Source organism: Crocodylus siamensis, chromosome 5 (genome assembly GCF_052110815.1).
Source record: "Crocodylus siamensis isolate JL-2025a chromosome 5, ASM5211081v1, whole genome shotgun sequence".
NCBI classification, from domain to species: Eukaryota; Metazoa; Chordata; order Crocodylia; family Crocodylidae; genus Crocodylus; species Crocodylus siamensis.
Genome location: NC_143399.1, coordinates 6,805,944 through 6,829,036, shown reverse-complemented (window position 1 = coordinate 6,829,036; position 23,093 = coordinate 6,805,944). Strand labels below are relative to the sequence as shown.

Genomic DNA, 23,093 nt, shown 5'->3' with positions numbered 1-23,093 from the left:
GAAAGCTTGAGGTTGTTTGCAAATTTTTTAAATACAAGCCCAGCACAGGATTCAACCTCATTAAAGCTTTGGGATTTTAGGCTCTGAGGTTTTGGTTCCAGGCCATCTCAAGCAGGTCCTTAAGAAAACCTCTAAAGTTTGCTAATTTGCTGCACACTCTACCTCTGCAAACTGATGATAGTTGAGAATCCCTACCCCAGTGTGCCATCACTGCTGGCACTGCCTTGGAGTCACATTTACTTACTCCCTTTTTGTAAGCCAGTTTTTATTCAGTCACTGATCCCTGTAACTTTTTGTTTTTCCTCTAACAATTCTTTGGTTTGTTTGGTTTTTTTTACCTTGAAGTTTACTGACTATGCTATCCTTGACCCAGTCTTGATCATACCGGGGATTAAATAAATTTTATGCAAGTTTCATGTTAACAATGTTTAGCTTCCAATACTCCGGTCCTATATTCCCAACTCACCGATGGTCAGTGCTCCAGAGGTGGGCAAAAGAAGAGATTCAAGGACACCTTAAAGGCCAATCTGAAGACCCGTGATATTAATATCAGTATCTAGGAGACCTGAGCATCCCCAGTGGCACTGTGAAATACAAGGCATTGACCATTTTGAGCAAACCTGCTTCCATGCAGAGGCAGATAGGTGAGAGAGGCAAATGGAAAGACCTGTGCCCGACATCACTCCTTCTTTATGGAACTATTTGCCACATCTGCAGTTGAACATACAACTCTCAGATCAGCCTCCTCGGTCATCTGTGAAGCCACTGACGACTTCCCTACTTGCTGGAAGATGAGCATCCTTGTATAGAGGGACTGCTGACAATGTTTGGGCGCTTAAAGTCATTGGGTCTATTGCCTGGTGAAGCGATTCCAAATTTGGTTGGGTGTTAGGAAAGCCTCTAAAACTCTTATTTCCTGATAACGTATACACGGTAGAACCTAGGATCTGTAGTTGTTGATCCAGGTGCGGTATGTCCTGCACAAACACAAACCCAGAACAAAGAGCGAGTATCTTCCTTCCCCCAAAGGCTTATTCCCCAAAGCCCTGATGGCCAAAATATTTAAGGGTAAACAAAGCCACTAGAGACAAGACAGGGCCAATGACAAAGTTACGTTTTAGGTTCAAGTGGAAGTGCATTGTGTATGTCGGATGGATTTTTAAGTTTGCCTAGGAAATGTAGATGCTCATCATAGGAACTCGGAGGTGAAACCCTGGCCGTAAAAAATAGTTTTAACAATGACTTAAACAAGAGTTTCCCCTAAGAGTCCATATGGTCTAGATCAGTGGTTTTCTACCTTTTTTTCCTTAAAAATTTGAATGGAGGTATGGACCCCTTTGGAAATTTTGAATGGAGATGCAGACTCTTTTGAATTGTAAGTGTGGAATTCACATGCTTTTGATTGATCATAGTCATCTTTTGCAGACCCCTTAGACATAGCCTATGGGCCCCCAGGGGCCTGCAGACCACAGGTTGAACATGACTGCTCTAGGTAGTTGTGAAAGATCTCCCTGCACTGTACTGTGCAGTGCTCGTACCTGTGTTCTGGATCACCATGGTCTGGGACAGACATTGCATAAACCGGATTGACCCAAATCAGTTGAGTCCGATACTGCATTCAGCCAGGTTTATCTCAAACCAGTTTGAGCCATTTTGAAGTGGTTTTATAGGCACCCAACTTATGTTCTGTTACAGGTTTAAACCGGTTTATGTATAATGTCTGTCCCTAGTCCATGCGTCTAAAGGACACACACATACTCTTTGCTGCTCCAGGTACCAAACCCATGCAGGGATTAGAGATGAAGCTTTGCTAGGTGGTGAATACACTTTGCAAGAGAAAGAGCTTATGCAAATGGTGCCTGGTGCCACACTGAGGAGCGAGTTGTCCTTTCGTTTGGGGAGGTAGCAGGTGCCCAGATGCTTCCTGGCATGATACTAAGGCAGTGTAAGCACACATTTTCTTGGCTCTGGCTTGGGAAAAACCCTCTGTGGCCATGTGATGTCTTTTCCCTGGAGTACTGGAAAGCTCTTTCCTTGTGCAGGGTGAGTGGGGCACTTGCCCAAGGTGCCGACTTAAGGGGGATGCCAGACTCTCCCCCCCACAACCTTGGGAGCATTTCTTCCAGGAGGTGCAGCCCCATGCCACCCAGCCTTAGAAGCCAGGCAGCCCTGTGTTTCATAGTATATGGGGATGCAGTGGGCCTTGCTGCAGAATGGCCCCCCGAGCCCTCTGGCACGGGCTCCCTGGGCATTGTCCTTGGTGCCCTGTTTGCCCTACTGGACACAGAACTACTCCTCCCATGGCAAAAATCCTGGGAAGGGGTGCCATTCAACTCAACCCCTTCCTCCCAGTCACTGTGGGGCAAGGGATGCCTGGCTTCAACGGCTGGGTAGCCTGGGGCTGCATCTGCCATAGCAAAGCCTCTCAGTGGGATGGGGTATTTTTTCCCAGTTCTTCCTGCTCCTTGGGGGAGTTTCCCTTCTTGCTCCCCAGCAAGCAGCACTCTTCCCAAGGCACTGCAGAAGCTCACTATGCCTCCAGCGCTACCTACTCTTAATGGGTTTTGGCATTGGTCCTCGCAAACTAGGCAGCCAAGGTGGGTCGTTCCTCCCCCTCACCCAACCCCCCACCCCAAATGAGTGCATAATATTCAACAGTGTCTGCGTAATTCACTTGTAAAAACAAACTGAGAACAAGTAGCTCAAAAGACGCTTTCCAGATTCGTGAGGGTTTTCCTTTAACTAGCTCCTCCGTAGCCATGCCATGCGGGCGCTGGTGTATCAATTAACAGGGCACGTTTGCGAGCGTTTAATGCCTGGAAATGCAAAATGACAAATACGAGCCTTACGCTTCCTCTGTCGGTTTCCTTCCCTGGCTCTCACCAGGAACCAACTGCTTCGTGACCTACAGTCTAAGAACTTGGTGCATTTCTGCAGATCCTTGATAAGATATTTTTCTCTACTCAGAAATGCAGTTAAATTCTGCATTCCGAATACATCCTGGCAGGCCCGGGCTGCATTAGTATTCTGCTGGCAGCTGGCTGTAGGTAGGAATATTGTTTTTGTCCATAACCAGAGGGAACAATCAAACTAAGCCGTTCTCCGGCTATAAACCAGCCAAAGTAATTGGGTTTAATTTTAATTTTTGTAATAGCTTTAAATTAATAGGAGCAGCTGCTGCCACAGTGTGTGGGTGTCCTTTTCCAGAAGGCATCGAACAAAAAAGGAGGAAGAGTAAACAATAGTGCGTCTAGGACACAAAGGTTAATTCAAGAACTGAACGATGTCTCTTCGTTATCAAACGCTCAGTTGGTGATATCTAGTGCTGCGTCTCTTTTCTTTCTTTCTTCCCCCCCCCCTTTTTTTTTTTAATTCCCAGATAAGATCTGAATCTGATTAGGCTCCTGTGTGTAAAGATGTGTTGTCGGTATCTAAACACTAACTCTCTTTCTCCATATGACTCACAAACAGATTAGCTGTGACAAAGTGCTGGGAGAGATAAGAATAGATTAGCACTGACAGGAGTACTATTATAATTATTTTTGGAAGATATGGTTTGAATTAAGAGTTTGGGTGCTTTCTGCCTTGAGAGGGTAGATTTAAACCAGGGAACCGAGGCTGGTTTCTGCTGCTGTGTTAGACACCAGATAGTGAAATGTCAATACCAGATGTCCTAGACATTGAGATTAGCCATAATAGCCAAATGCAGCCATAAAGCGGTGTGTCAGAGTGGATAATAAAACAGATGCTTAGCTTCTATAATGAGGGGGAAAGGGAGTGAAATATCGAAAGTACATTTAATACGTTAACCAAAGTTGTCCTAAACTTGCTTAAAAGTACAAAGTTATTGAACCAAGCAGAGCCATGTGTCATTCAAAACATTAAGTATCCACAGATGAATTTCAATTAGCACAGCCCTTTCTGGAATCCCAAATTTCTTCCTGCCCATCTCATTTTACATGTAATTTTTTTATCGCAGGAAGTAAGGCCTGCCCTTTGTTATTTCCCCATATGCTAATTTGGAAACAAATAAAGTTCAACAACTCAGCAATACACCATTTAAGCTTGCATTACGGTTTGAGAACAGAGAGCTAGAATACATTTACCCACTGCCATATCATCTGCTTGATTTGAGATCAAATGAGGGATGTCCTATCGCACTCCAGAGTAAGGGTGAATGATAGAAATATGTTCAGATACTTGAGGAACCTATTAGGTTTGGGTACGTTATGCAGACGGCTGGTAGCAGTTCTTTTCCCCACTCTACTTTCAAAAAATTGAAAAGTATTTTTTTTCCATCCTTCACATTTGTGGCCTCAGAAATTATTTCCACTCGGTTAGCACCGGATCTCCACAGTAAGGAAAAGTCTTACTAAACCCACAAATACTGAAGTAAGCTCTTGACACCTGGAGTGTTCAAGAATCAGGGCAATAAAAAGGGGCAAATAATTCTTATTTCAACTCTAATTAACTGCATCACTGACTCTTTTTTGTACTTTTCCAAGAACATTTCAGTTCCTTTCTGTTTCTCACTGCGACTCCCAAGTCTTACTGATCATACTCCTTAACTGCTGTTAATTGGCAAACACATCCCTTTGCATAATGAGAGGGTTTTGTTCTCTACTTCATATTAACAATGAAAGGCCAAAACTGATGCTCTGCTGTACTCCAGAAGTCTTACAGAAAAAAAAAAGACCCGTTACTATTGCTATGTCTATAAATCTCATTATGTTTTCCCTCCCAGTAATCTTAGTTTAGCTGAGATCTGCTACAATCATTAGATGAGAACTGTTTATAATATTGTATAATTGAATTAGTTGGAGTCTGCAGGACTATAGTGGTGTGTTGCCAAACATGTCTGGTAAATTAGTAGCATTAAACTGCAAGAACATGGTATGACTCGAGAATCTGCCTATCTAGATAAAGGTAGAGAACCTGTTTCCAAAGCAAAGAGAGGGCATGTATAGAGAGACTGAACAGCATCAGTCTATGGAACACAAATTGGGTTCATATCTGCAAAATATGTCACATGTCTATTGAGAAATAAGAGAATCGTTGAAACTGGGTGCATGAGAGAGATCTGGCAGGGCTAAATATTGGCATTTATTACCCTCTTAGTACATGCAATACTGATAACCACAGTGGAAGTTTCTCAACTATAGTTATTTATTATACTGTATGTGCATTTTAATATACGTGGTGTCTAGGGCTACAGTCATTCGCTCTGAAACTGGCCAAACTCCCCTTTTCTCCCTTACTTTTATAATCAGGGGTCAGTTGGTTGCCTTAGGAGAGAGAATTGCTGTGGTCATTCCACTCCATGGAGTGTTTCCCAAGAATTGATCTTTTCCTGGCACTCCTGTGTGATGTGCCTGTATATCTCCTTCCCCATAAACTTGGCTGGAATACAGAAATGTCCCAAAGTTCAGCGTCAGTCTTGCCCAGAACCTGTTTTATGAACTATGCTTTACCCCCAGCCCTTAGACGTGAAAGGCTAAACCGATCCTGGAGGCAAAGGTGCGACTTGCATAGAGTCTTTAAGCTACCTACCATGCTACGCCGGTACCAGGCTGTGCTAGTAGCCCTGTCCGAACAAGCCAGTATAAAGCAAGTCTGGGTATATCTATGTAAACTCTAACCACAGCAATGGTCAACAAACCTACCTAAAGCCTTGGTACCCAGACCTTTTTCATATATAGCCAGAATGGATGTATATGAAGAGGTTGACTGGCCAGTTCTGCAATGGGATGTTTAGTTGGTTTCCATAATACGTTTGAGATAAACTCTGGATTCCAGTTAGTCTTTCTGTAGCATTTAAACTGATGACATTTCTCATGCTTTTGTGTATGTGTATTTTGTTTTTTTTAGGCAAAGGCTGCCACCTAAAAATGTATATTATTATCGCTGTCCAGACCACAGGAAAAACTATGTCATGTCATTTGCTTTTTGCTTTGACCGAGAGGATGACATTTACCAATTTGCCTACTGCTATCCCTACACGTACACTCGGCTTCAACACTATCTTGACAACCTACAACGGAGGAACATGGACTACTTTTGCAGAGAATTGCTAGAACTCAGCGTGGTAAGTACTAAGCATGTTTGCTGACTAGTATGCTTCATTATGGATGTCTGCCCTTAAATGGTTATACAGTAACATTCATCATCCCTGCAAAAGTACACACACACATATTTGTTTTACTGCTATCAATGACACATGAGCCAGCTTGGTTGCATGGTGAAATATAGACAAATGCTAATTTAATTTCACATAAAATATCTCCTCTGTGACATGTAGTACAACACTAAAATTACCATGTAGGATCAATTCGCCTCTAAAGACATTAAATGAAGAAACTGAAACAGCTTTACTGAAGAAATTGGATTCCTGAAATCCTCTCTCTGGCCCCAAGATCAGGCTGCCTGTTCAAAAGCTGATAGATTGTTTTAGGAGGAGGGTATATAGCCTTTATTATTAATGTACACATACTATTTTTAATAAAAAAAATGTACATTTATCTTAAATAAAGATGTTGATAGGTTTTGCAAAATGGGATTGATAGCCTCAGTCTGGATCAGATTGGCCTCGTGAAAAATACAGTGCCACCATAGTTAGCTTAAACTGATATGGCTTGTGGAGACTACACGCATTCCTGCACCCCAATATGGGGTTCTTCCCGGTCAGGATTAGAGCAGGGTTTGTGGGTAAGGACGGGTTTCTATTCTTCAGGCTGTAACAGTTCTTTGTATAAAAGTATCACCAGCCTCAAACAGTCTCCATGAACAACTTAAGCCCCAAGAATCATTACATTAGTTTAGAAATTCTGAGGATTTTATTTAGTTTTTCTTAATAATAGATGTTGGGGTGTTTTTTTAATTTGCCCTCTGCTACCTAAGCCTTCCTAGTATATTTGCCTTGCATCAGGGCACATGTGCCTCACATTTTTAGGCTTCTTGTCTGCAATCACAAATGCAAGATGGTTTCTATTGACTTGTTGATATTAACCCCCCCCTGAAACTCTCATTCAGTCCCCTGACTCCAGCAGCTGCAGCTTGAAATTAAAAACCAACCTGATACCAGGGGACTCGTGATAAAGCTGTGAGAATAGTAAAGGGTCTTTTGCCTCAGAGCTGGCAGCCTGGCGGTTGTCACTAGCTCTAAAGCCATTCACAAATAAAATCAAATAGGAAATGAAGAATTAACAAAAGAAAGATGTGGTCGTCATGGGTGACCTGAACTTTCCAGACATCTGCTGGGAAGAGCAGTCAGCCAGGTCTGACCGCTCACATAGGTTCCTAGCCCAAAAGCAGGGCCTCCATCTAACCCAGGAGGTGCACAGCCCTACCAGGGGAGACGCCTTGTTGGACCTGGTGCTGGCCACGGGTGACAACCTGGTGCGGGGGCTGTGGGTGCTCGACCACCTGGGCGACAGTGATCATCGCCTGCTGGAATTCACCATCCAGCGCAAGGTGGCAAAGGCCTGCAGCAAGGCAGCAGGCCTAGATTTCAGGAGGGCGGATTTCAGTGAGCTAAGGAGAGTGTCGGGGAAGAGGTTCAGCCTCTACCGCCTCCCCACAGCGGGGTCGCCTACCGGTCACCAAGGGTCAGCTCACCATGTGTTGGGCGTTTACACGCGCTTGCCTCGCCTGCCATGACTTTGATGATATTAGAGTTGGTTCCAGTGTTCCGGTGCATGTCGTCCAGTTAGGGGACTCCTCGGTGTCCTGCCAAGTCCCGGCCGTTCCCGGCCAGTCAAAACAACAGTCCACTGCCCCGCAGGGCTGGCTGCCTGGGCTCATAAGCCCCGCTAGGGCTTTCCCTTTCCCCAAAGTCTCCTGCCATGCTGGAGGGCCACTCGCATCTGCTGCCACGAGCTCTGCCGGACTTCAAGCTCCCCTCCGCCTGCTTCCGGTTCCGCCTTCCTTCCTCTGGCTGTCCCCGGCCTCTCTTTTATGTCAGCCTCGTGGGTACCAGCTTCTCCTCTCCCCACACACCTGGGGAAGGTAAGTTCCCACCCCGCAACTGAAGCCGGCGGGCAGCTGATTAGCGGGGCTCCGCAGGGGCGTGGACCCGCGGAGCCCGCCAACTCCTTCTCTCCCTTACAGCGGCTGGTTAGCAGGGCTGAGCCTGCCAACTCCTTCTCTCCCTTACAGAGACTAGTCGGGGAAGCACTGAGGTCCCGGAGGGGAGGGGAGCCAGGTGTCCAAGAAGAGTGGTTGCTCCTTAAGGCGACGATCCTCCAAGCCCAAAGGGAATTAATCCCAACACGGATCAAAAGGAGCAGGAGGGCACAAAAGCCCCCATGGCTCACCAAAAGCATCTGGGAATGTCTTCAAGCTAAGAGGGAGGCGCACACCCAATGGCAGGGAGGGGCCATCCCCAGGGAGGACTATACTGCGGTTGATCAGAGTTGCAGGGGGGCGGTCAGAAAGGCCAAGGCGGAGATGGGACTGGGACTAGCTTCCCGGATCAAGGACAACAAGAAGTCCTTTTTTAAATACATAGGGGCAAAAAGAAGGTACTGGGCAACGTGCGGCCCCTGCAAGACACGCTAGGAAATTTGGTTGTCACACCAGACAACAAAGCTAACCTATTTAACGACTTCTTTGCCTCCATTTTCCTGAGCAGGGACCAGATCAACCCCCCCACCAGGGCCCCCTCAGGCCCCAGGGGAGGTGCACCTAGGCCAAGGGCCAGGGAGGATCTAGTCAGGGAACTTCTGGAGGAACTGGATGTATTCAAATCAGCTGGTCTGGACGATCTCCACCCCCGAGTGCTGAGGGAATTAGCTGAGGTCATTGCGGGACCCCTGGCACGGCTTTATGAGCACTCGTGGTGCTCTGGTGAGGTGCCAGAGGCCTGGAAGAGGGCCAACGTGGTTCCCATCTTCAAAAAAGGGAGGAAGGAGGACCTGGGGAACTATAGGCCAGTTAGTCTTACCTCGATCCTGGATAAGCTTTTTGAGAGAATTATTCTGACACATATCCACGAGGGGCCAGTGGGGGAGATTATACTTAGGGAAACCAACATGGGTTCATTCGAGGCAGGTCCTGTCAGACCAACCTGGTGGCCTTCTATGACCAGGTCATCAATCCTTAGATGCAGGGGAGCAGTGGACATAGTCTTCCTGGACTTTTTGAAGGCCTTCGACACTGTCTCTCACCCTGTTCTCATTAAGAAACTGGGGGACTGCGGTGTCGACACCCACACAGTCAGATGTGTCGCCAACTAGCTGGAGGGCTGCACCCAAAGAGCGGTGGTGGACGGGTCATGTTCGACCTGGAGGGATGTGGGCAGTGGGGTCCTGCAGGGCTCGTTCTTCAGACCTGCACTGTTCAACATCTTCATCAATGACTTGGACGAGGGGGAAAAAGCACCTGTTCAAATTTGCTGATGATACTAAGATGTGGGGGGATGTGGGCACACTAGGAGGGAGGAATAGGCTGCAATCAGACTAGACAGGTTACAGGGGTGGGCGGATGAGAACAGGATGGGATTCAACACTGACAAGTGCGAAGTGATGCACCTGGGGAGGAAGAACCATCACCATACCTACAGGCTGGGAACTCCCTTCTCATCAGAGCAGAGGCAGAAAAGGATCTTGGAGTTATCACTGATGCCAAGATGAACATGGGCCGGCAGTGTGGGGACGTGGTCAGGAAGGCCAACCGCACCTTGTCCTGCATCCACAGATGCATCTCGAGCAGGTCCAGGGAGGTGATCCTCCCCCTCTATGCAGCCCTGGTTCAGGCCGCAGTTGGAGTACTGCGTCCAGTTCTGGGCGTCGCACTTCAAGAGGGATGTGGACAACATGGAGAGGGTCCAGAGGAGGCCACTCGCATGGTCAGGGGGCAGCAGGGCAGGCCCTACGAGGAGAGGTGACAGGACCTGAACCTGTTCAGCCTCCACAAGAGAAGGCCGAGGGGGGATCTAGTGGCCTGTTACAAACTAGTCAGGGGGGATCAGCAGGCACTGGGGGAGCCCCTGTTCCCCCGAGCACTGCCAGGGGTGACCAGGAATAACGGTCACAAGCTGGCAGAGGGGAGATTCAGACTAGACATCAGGAGGCGCGACTTCACGGTCAGGGCGGCTAGGATCTGGAACCAACTTCCAAGCAAAGTGGTGCTGGCTCCTGCGCTGGGGGGCTTTAAGAAAAGGCTAGACAATCACTTTGCTGAGGTCGTTTGACCCCAGTACTCTTCCCTGCCAGGGCAGGGGGTTGGATTTGATGATCTGCTCAGGTCCCTTCCAACCCTACTAACTATGAAACTATGAAAACATCATGCCAACCTTGTTGTCGATGAGGCAAAATTCTTGGTTAAAAGAACACTATTTAAGTATTCCTGACTGACAGTATTTATTAATCACCTCAATTAGGAGGCCCAACAATTATAAAAGGGAGGGGAAAATATTTAATAATGAAGCAGAAGTCCTGAGGGGGTGGGAGAAGCGAACTTAATCATTCTGATTTTGGTGGGGTTTAACCATTAATCTCGGAGGACACGACTGTCATTAGTTTTGTAACACAAACCTGCTTTTTGTTTCCATTCTCACTCTTTGAAATACAGCACATAAAACAGTCACATTTGCATGTTCATCAAAATGGGGATCTAGCTGATTAAGACAGAGCTATGTGGATTTCTCTTTTATCTGTGTTTCGAGAGGCATATCTCTACTTTCAAATCCCGTTCCAGTTGCCTTACAGGGAGCCACTAAATAATAGTTTTCACAGTTCTGAGAACTAAACAAGCAGATGCCTTTCAAAGTACATTGTCCATAAGTCCAGATTTTATATCTATATGTGCACATACGGTATGTTTTACTGAACTAGGTGCGGTAACGTTTTGGAACTCACCAGGCTGATCCGTATAAAAAGCTTCTATGTTCGGCTCACGATGTAATCCCTGTAAGTATTAGTAACATGGAAATCTCAGAGCGTTTCTGGCTTTTCTCGGTGGGACCATCCTAGAACAGCTTGGGTACTTAGTGTCTTTGCTGAGCTTGAATAGACAATTTCCATAAATTCACTATGACTTTAAATATTTAAAGTGGCGTGTTTGTTTTGCTTGCCTGCAACCTTACATTGTGAAAAAATAGGATTCTTCAGGAAGCCGAATGCCATGTAGCTTCAAAGGAGAAGGGGACCGGTCTTTAAATGACTGAATGTCATACAGGATGGTTTTAGAGGTCAGAGATAAGGCTCTCAATCCCTTTGCTGAGCCCTTCATGCAAGATGAAAGGATGAGATTGGTGTAAAAGGGCCCTCAAAAGCCCTGATTCCAGCTCAGGGAAGTAACTCTGATAGATGAGCTGCTGCTTCCAGGCTTTTGCTGTTGGGGCAAGCTCTGGGGATCCTTTTGCAGGGTAGGACTCCAGCACGATTACTGATCTGCTGAGCAATGCTCCACAGAGAAGCATAGGAGTGGGAGAATGCAAAAATTGCTGAAGGGTTGCAGAGATACTTCAGAGTTTCTGTTTCATTTTGCATAGTCTTACCATAGACCTTTGTGTTGCATAATAGTAAAATTCAACCCACAAGAAGCCATGCTTAGCTTATAGTCTGGAGCCTTCCTGAGTGCACATTCTCCTGCCTTTCAGCTTTCCAAGGTAATCTGATCTATAATCTAATTTCATCTTTTCTCTAAAACCAAAACTCTTTCTCAGTTAGTGCCTTAAATACTTTCAATAATTCTATGAAAATTGAAAGGGAAATATCAGCATGGGACATGCAGTTGTCATTAGACAGCAGAATGGCATAATGGTACGCAGCCAAATGGCAATGATTCCCACTGCTTGTGTGAATGGGTAACTTTGCCGTTCTATTTTTGACCTTTAATGTTTATACTCTTTGCCTCGGAGAGCTATCCAGCCTCCTAAATGAGCCAAATGATCTTGAAAATAGCCTATCCTATAAGCTTGTTATCATGGATTCATAGGTATCATTTACACTGCCATTTTCGTCTTGCCATTATTGGCTCTGAATAACTTTCGACTTTGTTTCATCAAATCCAAGAACAAGTTCAAAATCTGGGGGGAAAAATGTTGAGTGGCGCAGATAGTTAGATTGCAGAGTCTGTGTCTATCATCGTGGTGTTTATTTTACAATATTGGGCATCATTTAACAAAGAATGATCTTCCTACATTTGTGAAAATCTGAAGGCATGTAGAATATAGGTATGAATATGATGTAAAATTGTTGTTCTAGCCATACATTTTGGTACAGATATCTGTAGCATTATAAGTAACATTTCACTTTTGGCAGAGTTTGCGAGTGGGTAATTGCTCAAGGTTGGGAATTGAAATTATCTGCATGTAGTCCAAGTATCTGGACATTTCAGGAGACTGGTTCCTCTACCAATATTGCTCTGATCACACACTCTAAATTAAATGAGCTTACTGAGCTTGGCTCAGCTCCTGTGGTCCACTTTAGAAATCACCACTCACTTGGCATATTTTCATTATTCACTCAAAAAGAGAGCCAAGATTAATTGGAGACAGACACTTCCTCTCAGCCCATTAGGCAATGGTGCTTCCAAATTACAGTTGAGGTGTATTATGACTGCACATATAAACCAGAGGCCTCAGAGGATATGCTCAATGTGCAGAGAGTATGGGATTCTGTTAAATTAAATATTAAACGTACATATTTTAAAACAGGAAGGCAATATGTCTAATGCAGAGGTCTGCCAGTGAGCCTGCATCTCCTGACGCGAGATGCAGCCCAAAAAAGACTAGAATACCCACACTGGTTTGGTGTATTTCTCTTAATTTCGCTGGCGTTCCTCCTGAAGTATGCCGGTACAAGTGAGATCACAATCTGACTTGGACCCGTGAAACTATCCACCAGATGTCACATTGCTGGCTCATTGATCAAACGTCCCTTGCTTGCTGTGTAAATGGTTGGATGTGCCAGTAAAAATAGCCAGTCAGCAGTACTGATATTGACTGGTCCATTTTTAACTGCTCAGTTATGACCGGTTTGAAGCATGAAGCAGAGAAAATAGTCAATTTTTCTAAGGTTAAATTTCCCATTTCTCTGCTCAGTGTTAGGTTATGTAATAACAGTCCTTTAAAAGAAAGCTACACTCTACTTCTTTGGACAAAAAATGGGAGTTTTAGGCCTCGGTGTGATGCATCCTATTTTTAAAATCATATTTGTGTATGATTTTGTGGTTTCCAATGGATCTAACTGCAACTAGGTTAAAATGTCATCTAAATGCAATTTGTGACAATTTACTCGGTCTGGAAAAAATCCACAGAAACTATAGTAACGAAAAGTATGCCTAACTTTCTCATTTTTCCAGGAGGTAAGAGTGCTTTTACATATAAGTTTAAGGCGCATTCATTTCATTTAGCAATATATCTATTTACTCTCACAATATTGCTGCTGTTTTTCCTAGCTTTGATAACATAAAGAGCATTCCTAAGCTAAATGGCAGCTCTAAGTGCTGGAACAGATATTTTCCTAGCCAGATTGGATATCGGCGTGAGCAGAATTGGACCTGAAAATGATGAATCGTAGGAAAAATGTTTTCTTCCTTGAATGGACTATTGCTCTAAATATATATTTTTATAGTACTAGGATTCTAGGTATTTTTGTGACTCTGTGTGGGAAGGGAGAGTGGGGAGAGATTGAGGGGAGATAAAACAATATTAAGCTGTTGTGCCATCCAATTTTAGGAGGATATACCCATTACAAATACTGGAAGTTGTGCTTATAAATTTATAGCACATTTATAGTCCATTCCTGTTACCCTACCTGTCAGTGCAATGCTCTTTGCTACCTAATGACCCTTTTCTGAGCTAATTTTTAATATGATGAATACAAATAATAGAAGTTGGTATTAGGTACTTAAAATATTTTATTTGGCAGCACCCCTGGGATGCCAGGCACTTTGCAGATCTGCAGGAAGTTTCCTGCACTGAATAGCTCAAAGTTTTCAGACTTGACCTTAAATCTTAAGGTCAAAGAAGCTGCGTAGGAAGCCCTTTGACTGTTGCAAGATACCATGTATGATTAGGATGAGCACAATTAGAACGATTTCCTAATGCGGAAATTGCGTCGGGATGATTAAAAAGAACATGCTGTGGCTTAAGGAACCAGAAGTATCCATGAAGAAATCAAATGGTCCCTGGTCATTAATATTGCCTATGTTTCTCACACATGCAAGATCAGTTTTACTTAAGTGCCAGAAATAGCATTGATTCCTATAGGAAGCTCATTCCCAGTGGGATTTGCATAACTTGTTTATCGCAGTGTTTTCCTTTCGTGGAGGAACAGATCATAAATCAGAAAGAAAAATAATTGTCAACTTCAGTCAACTTTGCAGCTCCCTTATTGTAACACCCTGCTCCAAAAAAAGATAGTGGTTGAAACTCTGGAATAGAGAAACTTTGTGCTTAATGATTCTGGGATTCGAAAGCAGAATTAGTGATAGGAAATAAGATCCATCTTAGGGATGGAAAACCTGCTTCCTGGCAAAATGATAAAATAAACAGGTCATTCTGTTGTCTCATTTCATATCTAGGGCCCTGGCCATGTCTTCTCTTCCTCCCTCTTTGTGGCCTTGGGTGAGGGATGGGGTAGGGCCTGCAGATAAGAGCCAGTCAGAGACTCCAGACTATAGAAGCACTTACAGGAGCAGCCAGGAGTGGGACTCCCAGTACGTTCTGCAAACTTCCTATACCTTGGACTGGGCTTTTTCTGCCCTGTAATTGGCTTTTTGCTCAAACTTTCCTTCCTTCTCCCTTGCTCATTACTTCAGCCTCATGACACTTAATCATCTTCTCTTTGCTTACCTCTCCATTGTCCCTTATCTTTACTCTTTATTTCCCACTGAGATGACTCCCCCACAAGCAAACCCACAGAAGACATCGTGGAATTCACATGGTGTTTGGTTCCATCCATGTGTTCCTGGTGTTCGTGTGTTATTTCCCTTCCTTCAGTCTGTCTCTTTTGTTCGTAGGGCAGAATCTCCCTACTTAGTTCAGCCCGGGCCCATTCTTGGTAGGCTTATAAACACCACCACAATCCATATGATTTAATAATATCTTCCTATTCAAATAGGCAACCTATGATGCTGCATGGACATGAGTGTGAAGATTACCCATAGCTTTCCATTATTTAATAAGTACTTAGGGCTTTGAGGACATGTTACTCCAGCAACCCGGGCAGTACACTAGATTGACTTCACTTTCATGTCCAGAAACGGTTTTTCCTCTTGTGTAGCAGAGATTTGAATAATAATTATTCAGTGACAGTGCTGTTGAACATACTTGCATATGGGGGGAATGCTGCAATATGAAGCCATTAGCTCCCTGGGGCACTTTTACTGCACTGACTTTGCGGGAATTTTGGCAGTATCTGAGTTGGTTTTTGTTGGGGTCTCCAAGGTGGTGATTGTATAAAGCTCCTCCAAAGCTACATTTTTACCATATTCCTGTAATCTCTGATTACAGACCCAAAAGATGGTGACCCTAGGATACTTTTCCTGTCGGGCTGTGAGTCTGGGATTTAAGGCTGCCTAAAAGACGTTAAGACTTTTTATAACAAAGAGTTGGATTTGCTGCACACAGAGGGAGGTTACTTATATGTTTAGCTTTGTACTTTTTACCTGAAGCTCTGTGTACCTTTGACAGGCCAATATGCATCCTGCTCATATGCACAGGGGCTGATCTTTCAGTAGGGTCAACACTTTGGTTCTGATGCAGTAAGGTAATTGAGCACATGCTTGAAGTTGAGCACGGGCTTAAGAGTCCCTTTGAAATCCATGGGACTACTTCCGTGCTTAATGTTCAGCATGCACTTTAATGCTTTTCTGGTCCTTAGGCCTTCACAGGCTCAAGCCCAAAGAGACTTCTGCAGCGAGCTACAGGGAGCACTACCAGCGCAGCACCATGTATATAGCAGCAACATAAACCATCCCACCTCAGCTAGCAACCCAGTCTTCAACAAACCCCATTCCCCAACACTGCAGGCCAAAGAGGAAACACGGCCTTTGCAGTGTTCCTTAAGAATAACCGAGCTTGGGCTGCCCGCTCAGCTCGCTGAGTTGATTTGAAGACATTCATTTTGCTTGAGAAAGCCTTAAATGGTTTTCCTGTCTAACCGTTCCTCTTTCTCAGAAGATATTTCCACAGCTGAGGTCAAGAGTCACCTGAGATAGGGCCCTATAGGAATCAAGAGCAGGGCTGACCAATGGAACTGGCATTTCTGACCCAGTTCACTCTTCACAGTATGGATGTAAATCAGATTCAATGCCAACTTCCATTAAACTAGCTGTCCAGCACCCAAAAGATCTGCTGGATGAAACTGGTGGACATTATGGCAAAAATAAAGAACTATTCATTTGCTTCCATAATAATAGTGGTATAAGTTGTTTTTTGTAATAATTTGTCTGATTATAACTGGTATTTTTACCTCTTCTGCCCAACCACCTTCCTTCTTCCTTCAGCTATCAGATCATCAATAAAACTAAATGGCCAGTGAACTTGAAGCTAAGAAGAGGATGCCTGTGGGCGGGCCAGGTTTGAGGATAAATTGTTGGTATAGTGCTGCAATATATCTGCTTCCATCCTGAATGCTTCATTGGGAGGTTGTCTAGTCTAGTGCATGTGTTGAGCAACCTTCCGAGGTAGCCCTACAGCCTCATCAAGCCAGTCATAGTCAATCAGCCTTCTGGGCTGTTTCATAAGTCTTGTTGAGCATTAGGCTTAGGGCCCACTGTAATGAGGAAACTCAACAATTCCTGAAGACATTCTGTTAAGCACCAGCATACTTCAGTGCATCTTCATGCCATCAGGGGCCTTGCATTAAGAAAACAGGGAGACCAGAATCTGTCTTTGGACACATTTTCTTCCAGAATCATGGTTTGACACATTAGAATTGTTTGGGTATGTTCGTCTACAGTAGAGAATATGGGAGGGCAGGGGGTGTCTTCAAAATGAAAAATAGTAAAAAATTAAATTATACATCCTAAAATAATGGTACAAGGGTTGGATGCAATCTTTGCATGCTTGTTTAAAGCAAACACTGTATTAATGTGTTTGAGAAAGAAATGAATTCCCAGAGTGCATTCAATGGGGGTCACTTCAGAGCAGGGAAATAAAACCCTCTTTAATTTTTGTTTGTTTTTTTAATTTATTTTTATTTTAACAATTTAAACACAAATATTGTAACCAGACAAATCTTGGGACTACCATGTATATGTAGAGGGAAAAAGATAGTTTCACCGTAAATTGCTCTAACTGAACAAGTTTTCAAAAATGACTTGACAAACATTTATCCTGTCTAATTCTGTCCACTTGGCTGTCAGCTGATTCTTCCGTGCTTTGTCTGCAGCTTGCTGGGGAGGCTAGTTCAAGGTGGGGGAAAAGGAGAATGGTCACGTTAGCTATAGCCCAGGGCTTAGATCATAACATCATTGTGACTTATGTCAGTTTTGTCTCCCAGTGCAAGTTATGCAGGTGTCTGAAGCAGATGATCAGCTCTTCCCAAGCAGTTGTTGCAATAGGTAGAATTACAGAGTCTCATCACTTGTTGGTCTGGGGACAAGTAATGACCTTTATGAGATAATCAAATAGCTGCCATGGGATCAGGACTGGCTTTACAGGTGGACAACTACCCAGGGCACTGTGGTCAGGGGAATGCCACATGTGTGTGTGCATGCACACACACACATGTGCGCACACACACACACACACACACACACACACACACACACACACAGAGGCACCCTGCATTCACTGCACTGCTTTCCCCCCACACCACCCCAGACTGATCCCCCACCCCAGGCTGGAGGAGCAGTGCCCAGCCCAGCGCACTACCCCCACCTCCAACTGCTGCTCAGAAGGATCTGGGCTGGGCACGTGCGGGCACGGTGGTGCCTGCTCCAATCTGCCTGCCTTGCTTCTGCACGGTAGCAGCAGTACCCGTCTGCCTGCCTGCCTGACACACCATACTGTCTCGCTTCTCCACTAGACAGCGCGCCATGCCTTTGTCTCTGCCTGTAGCAGTGCTGCTAACTTAGAGGAATGCCAAAATATAAGTTCACTTAGAGTGCCATTTTCCCTAAGGCCAGCTCTCTCTGGGATAGAAGCAGACACATAATACCTACACCAATATGGTTATACCCCTGATTCTTCCAGAAGCTGTACACCAGTTTCTGGCAAGCTATCCTGGTAAAGGGCTGTGCCTTGGGTTGCTTTACTTCTTTACCTGGATTTAAATGTGTGGTAGGTCTAGGCATTCAGGCTGTAAAGAGATGTCTCCTTTGAGGCTGTCTTGACTGTCCTGCATTTTAACTCAGGTCAGAAGACAAGCAGCTTAGCCACTTATGCATGTAGTCCTTCCTAACTGCAATATGGCCCCTCTGCCCCTTGATGATCAGTGAGAACACAGAGCCTGACAGGCGTAGCCCTGGAATGACTCACAGGGTGCTCACAGTTGTGCAGGCCCCTGCTCTAACTCATGGTGCTTTGCATAAACATAAAGCACCATGTGTTAGAGCATCCCCCTGTACCCAACAGTCATTTTCCTGTTGCATTGGGCGGGATGGAGGGGATCAAGCCTGCCTGCAGGGGAGCAGCCAGCTGAGGAGCTGCCCTTCCCTCCCCCTCCCCCTCCCCGCTTCCCCACTCCAGGGCTGTCAGCAGTAAGGCAGAGGAGAGTGGGGAGGAAGAAGCCCATAGGAGTGAGTTTCTGGCTGTGGTTTGCCTGGCCTGAGCTGGAGCGGGACGGGCTGGGGAGGGGGATTGCGCGAAAAATGTAACTTCTGCCTGTGCCTACAATTAACTTGAATTATCTCTGATTAATTTAGAGGTACACAGTATCATCCTGGGTGGGGCAAAGGGGAGTGGCGGTGGAAGGGGCAAGCAATATGTGGGGTAGGGGAGGTGGGAGGCTAGTGCTCAGGGTGGGGGGAGGTACAGGCCTGGGGGGTAGGGGGCAGGCAGCAGGGGTGCAACATGATGTGGAGCAAGTGGAAGGGCATACAGGTACAGGGGGAGAGGCATGAGCAGAGGCCGGGGGGCAAGGGGCGGGGTTATGGTCTTTTGCCCCTTGCTATTGCTTTCCCTGCCACAGCATTGGGGTGGGGGGAGGAGGGGATGAATTTAAGATGACTTTCCATTTAATATACTCTATACATGGACAATTATAACACATCTATAATTTTCCACATATAGAATCTAATTATTGGGAGGGGTTGTCTTAAGTTTAAAGTCTTCTTGAATGTGGGTAAGTACGCTGAACAAATTGTTCATCAAACCAAAATGCTGTACACTAATCATCAACAGCACAAGGGCTTTTAATGTAAAACAATAGTTATTTATTTGAAAGTATCTCTGGGAAAAATGCAATGTGCTATTTAAATGTTTTAGGAAATATTCTTAAAAATATGTCTTAAAGGGGGGAACCGTTCATAGAGATGCATGGGAAGGACTTCACTCTATGACACAATCCCCCTTTTCATGTTTGCAGACAGCAGCTGAGTTCCATACTGTGGCAGCAGAGCACAATCTGAGAAAAATGATTACTGATTGAAAAGGTCTTGGTTACAGGCTGACATTTTCAAAGGAAAAAGCAGCCACGGGCCAAAAGTCAAAAGTTTTCTCTCCGAATACTTTGGGATTCTGGGCATAATTTTCTAGTGAAAATATTTATTGTTCCTGACTGTTTTACTTAGTATTCTAAAAATGTGGAACTTGCAAGAGGATGAAACATGAGAATAATCCATGTTATGAAATCTGTTTTCATAAATATGCCCAAAAGCAACATCGTGTTCATAGATAAGATTTTCCTTATTTTTAAAACTCTTTATTGTGAATTCCCTATTCACTACAACCCAATTTGTCACACAGGTGTTATTTAGTTAAGTTTCAAGTGGATGACTAGTTGCTGAGAATTAGGGTTTTTTCCCCCGTGATTTTAGTTTTACATCAGTTCTTGCATTGAAGTAGATTATAATAATGCATTCATATATGTCATCATTGTTTCAACTTTTAAAAAAATTTCATTATGTAATATTTCACCTAACCTGGGCAGAATTACAATATTAACCAGCCTTGTATGTATTTGGTAAAGCTGCCATTTTTCCAGCGGGGAAGGGGAAATCTCATAAGTAAAAAACCCACAGGCATTCAGAAATTTATAGAACCTTTCCCTCAAATGTTTTATTGATGCCAGTGAATAAGTGCTCACCACATTCTTCTTATATACATAGTGACACCCCCATTTTACACAGCTGGAAACTGGTGTATAAAGCAGTTGGTTTAGACAACAAGTCTATAGCAGAGAGTTAGAGCCCAAAACGATGAGCTCCTGCAGACAGGAGGATGCCGGTGTGTATGTCTAAAGCTATTACAGAACTGAGGTCTCATTCTCATTTACTGTAGATGGTACACCCTGCTTGAGGGATTCATCTCATTTCCTCATGTGACACTTCAGCATGTAATTTCATAGAGCTGAAAGCCCAGGTCCTTCTAAAATTCTCAATCCAGAATTTTCAAAAGCACTAGGTTCCAATTTAAGCTACAGTTTGAGCTCTTTTGAAAATTTGGCCCTATCTGTGGGTATTGAGCCTTTGAAAATTGGATCTGTAACATTTAAGAAAATATTTAGAAATCAACTCTGCTAGTTTTGCAGAATTCACATGATTTATGCTTTTAGGGTCTCTCTCTTTCCCATTTGCTTACTGAAAGTGAAAAATGACCAGTAAGGTATTAGGTCTGATAGGAAAATTATAGAAACATCAGGGATGATTGATTTAGGGCACTTTATATTTTAAAAGCAAAAGGCTGAAATAGAGGGTAGAGGGATAGTGTTAGCAAAGCAGAAGTTATGTTGGCACTCCAGAGAGGGACATCAAGCCATCCACCCATCAAGCTCATGCATTAGATTCAAATCCAGAATATGAATATTTCAACATTGCAAAGGTAATGAGCACAACAAGAATGACATTAGCAGGTAATGCCAGACGTGGTAGGTTATAATGAATTCTGTTACATAATGAGCCAGTAGCCATAGGGCTGAGGAAAGTCCATCATTCATAATGGTACTGTTAACAATTCCAGCATAGCTTCTTTCACCTGGGTGATCTGGTACATATGTTACTAAAAAGCAAAAACACCCCTCATAGACAGCAGCACACAAAACCTTACATTTCCAACAGTAATTGAAATTCAGGGGTTATTTAAAGAATGTATATGAAAGTGGAATCAAAGCAATATGAAAACCAGATTATTTTTGGTGCACATAGAATAGGGCATGTCTTTTGCTTGACTTGGTGGATTCCTTGTTATGTTTACCCAGGAAGTAAGGATCACTCCTATACAATTGGTCATGTTGAGTCTGGTTTTGGGTATTTCATATATTTGGGCAGTCTGGTAACTTGAAAATAAAGTATCTCACACTTAGTTCAACCTCACAAGTTCTACAAGGGGGAATTAGCATGTAGTAGCTAGTGCCGTTTAAATTCATACTTTGACTTCTTCATGGGCCTTGTGACACATTGTACTTTGAGCTACTCAAATGTTGATCCGTGTTAGTGCTAGCTTAAGTTTGGAGCAGTCACACCTTAAGGCTAAACACCTTCTCTGACAGATGCTGACCAGCATAACTGTGACTTGCCACTAGAGGACTGGCAAGCAGGTGCTTGACTGGGAGCTAGAGCTGTGAGTTGCCACCACAGGGCTGGTGAGCCAGGACACGCATCTAGCCGTGCTCTAGATGAAGGGAAGAAGGGGAAGGGGGCTGGGAGATGTGTAGGGATGGTGGGAACATGAAACTGAGAGGCAGAGTTAATGGGATAGGGGTGGGTAATGAAATGGGAGGTGGAAAGGATATGGGAGTAGGGGAAGGGTGGTGAAATGCAAGAAGTCACTGAACGATAACATTAAAAAAAAGGAAAAAAATAAAGAGAAAATAAATTAAAGAAGGTCTTATGTTTTAATAAATTGGGATTTGGAATTAGGGTCTGAGGCATGCTGGTCATGCTTCCTGGGATGTCTGGGAGGTGGGAGTGGTGAGGGAAGGTGCTTTTGGAGGAGCTACTGCCCCTGCCCCAGGAAGACAGCCTCAACTCATAGGGACCTGATTTGGCCCCCTACTTTGTTCTCCCCCAAGGCCCTCCCTAGACCCCACTCCTGGACCCATCTGTGCCCTGCAACATGACTAGCTGGCATGTGCTCTGCAGGCTGTTTGCATGGAGTTACGCCCCTACAGGTGGGAGGGGGAGTTGGCTTGGTGGCAGAACCACCCCCAGGGCAGTAGAGTTCACAGGGTAGACAATTTGTCTACACAGAACAGGAGGGTGGGAGAGGGGATGCTGCATTTTGGGATGCTGGGGGTCTGCCACTTGCACAGCTAATCTGTGGGGAGTGGCCACACATTAATGGAACATGAGCAGGGTAACATGGATCAGAGATAAAGCTGCCCTAGAGCGGTATAACTTTAAGCTTCCTACAGTGTGCTTAAAACTTGTTTCAGGTGTTAATGTTTGTAAAATTCAGAGGTTAAGAGCTCCAGGAGCTGCCTAAAATTAATGTGTAACATGGCCCCATGTAAAGAAACCCTTGCAGGAGATGTGGGAGGGGGGTTGCACAAATTTGTCATGGTCTGCATTCTGAATAACAAAACTTGGAGCAAATTGTGGAGGTCCTTAGATTCACTGTAACATGGTGTATAATATGATATAATATGTTTGTTATGCCTGTCTTAGCTTAAGAGATGGACTGCTGCACTGTGTATTGGTTGTTCTGTTGAATTTTTAGTCTAGAAAGAGAGAACAAGAGTTGTGTGCAGCCCAGCCTGGAGGTGAGTACATGAGATACTGTGACCAGGTCTTTCAGAAGAATGGATGAAGTCATCTAATTACCAGAAGACACAAGAGAATGCTTTTTGTGATGACTCAGAGTCATTATTGAGTCCACAGTGACCCGTAGGCTTTTTATGGTTTGAACAGGCAGAAGCTACTTGCAACAAATGGCAAAATAGTGAGGCTTTCCAGCACTTGAAACTATTTACTGCTTCTGAGTACTGTGACTTTGCTCAAGTCAGTGTGATCTGCAGATGGACTACAATCCTCTGTAATCA

The 23,093-nt window shown here is 44.4% G+C and overlaps 1 protein-coding gene across 2 annotated transcripts in view; it reads left to right on the top strand.

Annotated features, from left to right (window-relative positions):
- The window catches only part of LOC149863422 (cytosolic carboxypeptidase 6-like), a 1,473,463-nt gene that overhangs the window by 629,272 nt on the left and 821,098 nt on the right, over positions 1-23,093 (top strand). For both annotated transcript variants that reach the window (XM_090050142.1, XM_090050145.1), the window contains exon 5: positions 5,869-6,085. In XM_090050142.1, coding sequence (XP_089906268.1) covers positions 5,869-6,085 — 217 coding nt within the window. The remainder of the gene's footprint in view (positions 1-5,868; positions 6,086-23,093) is intronic.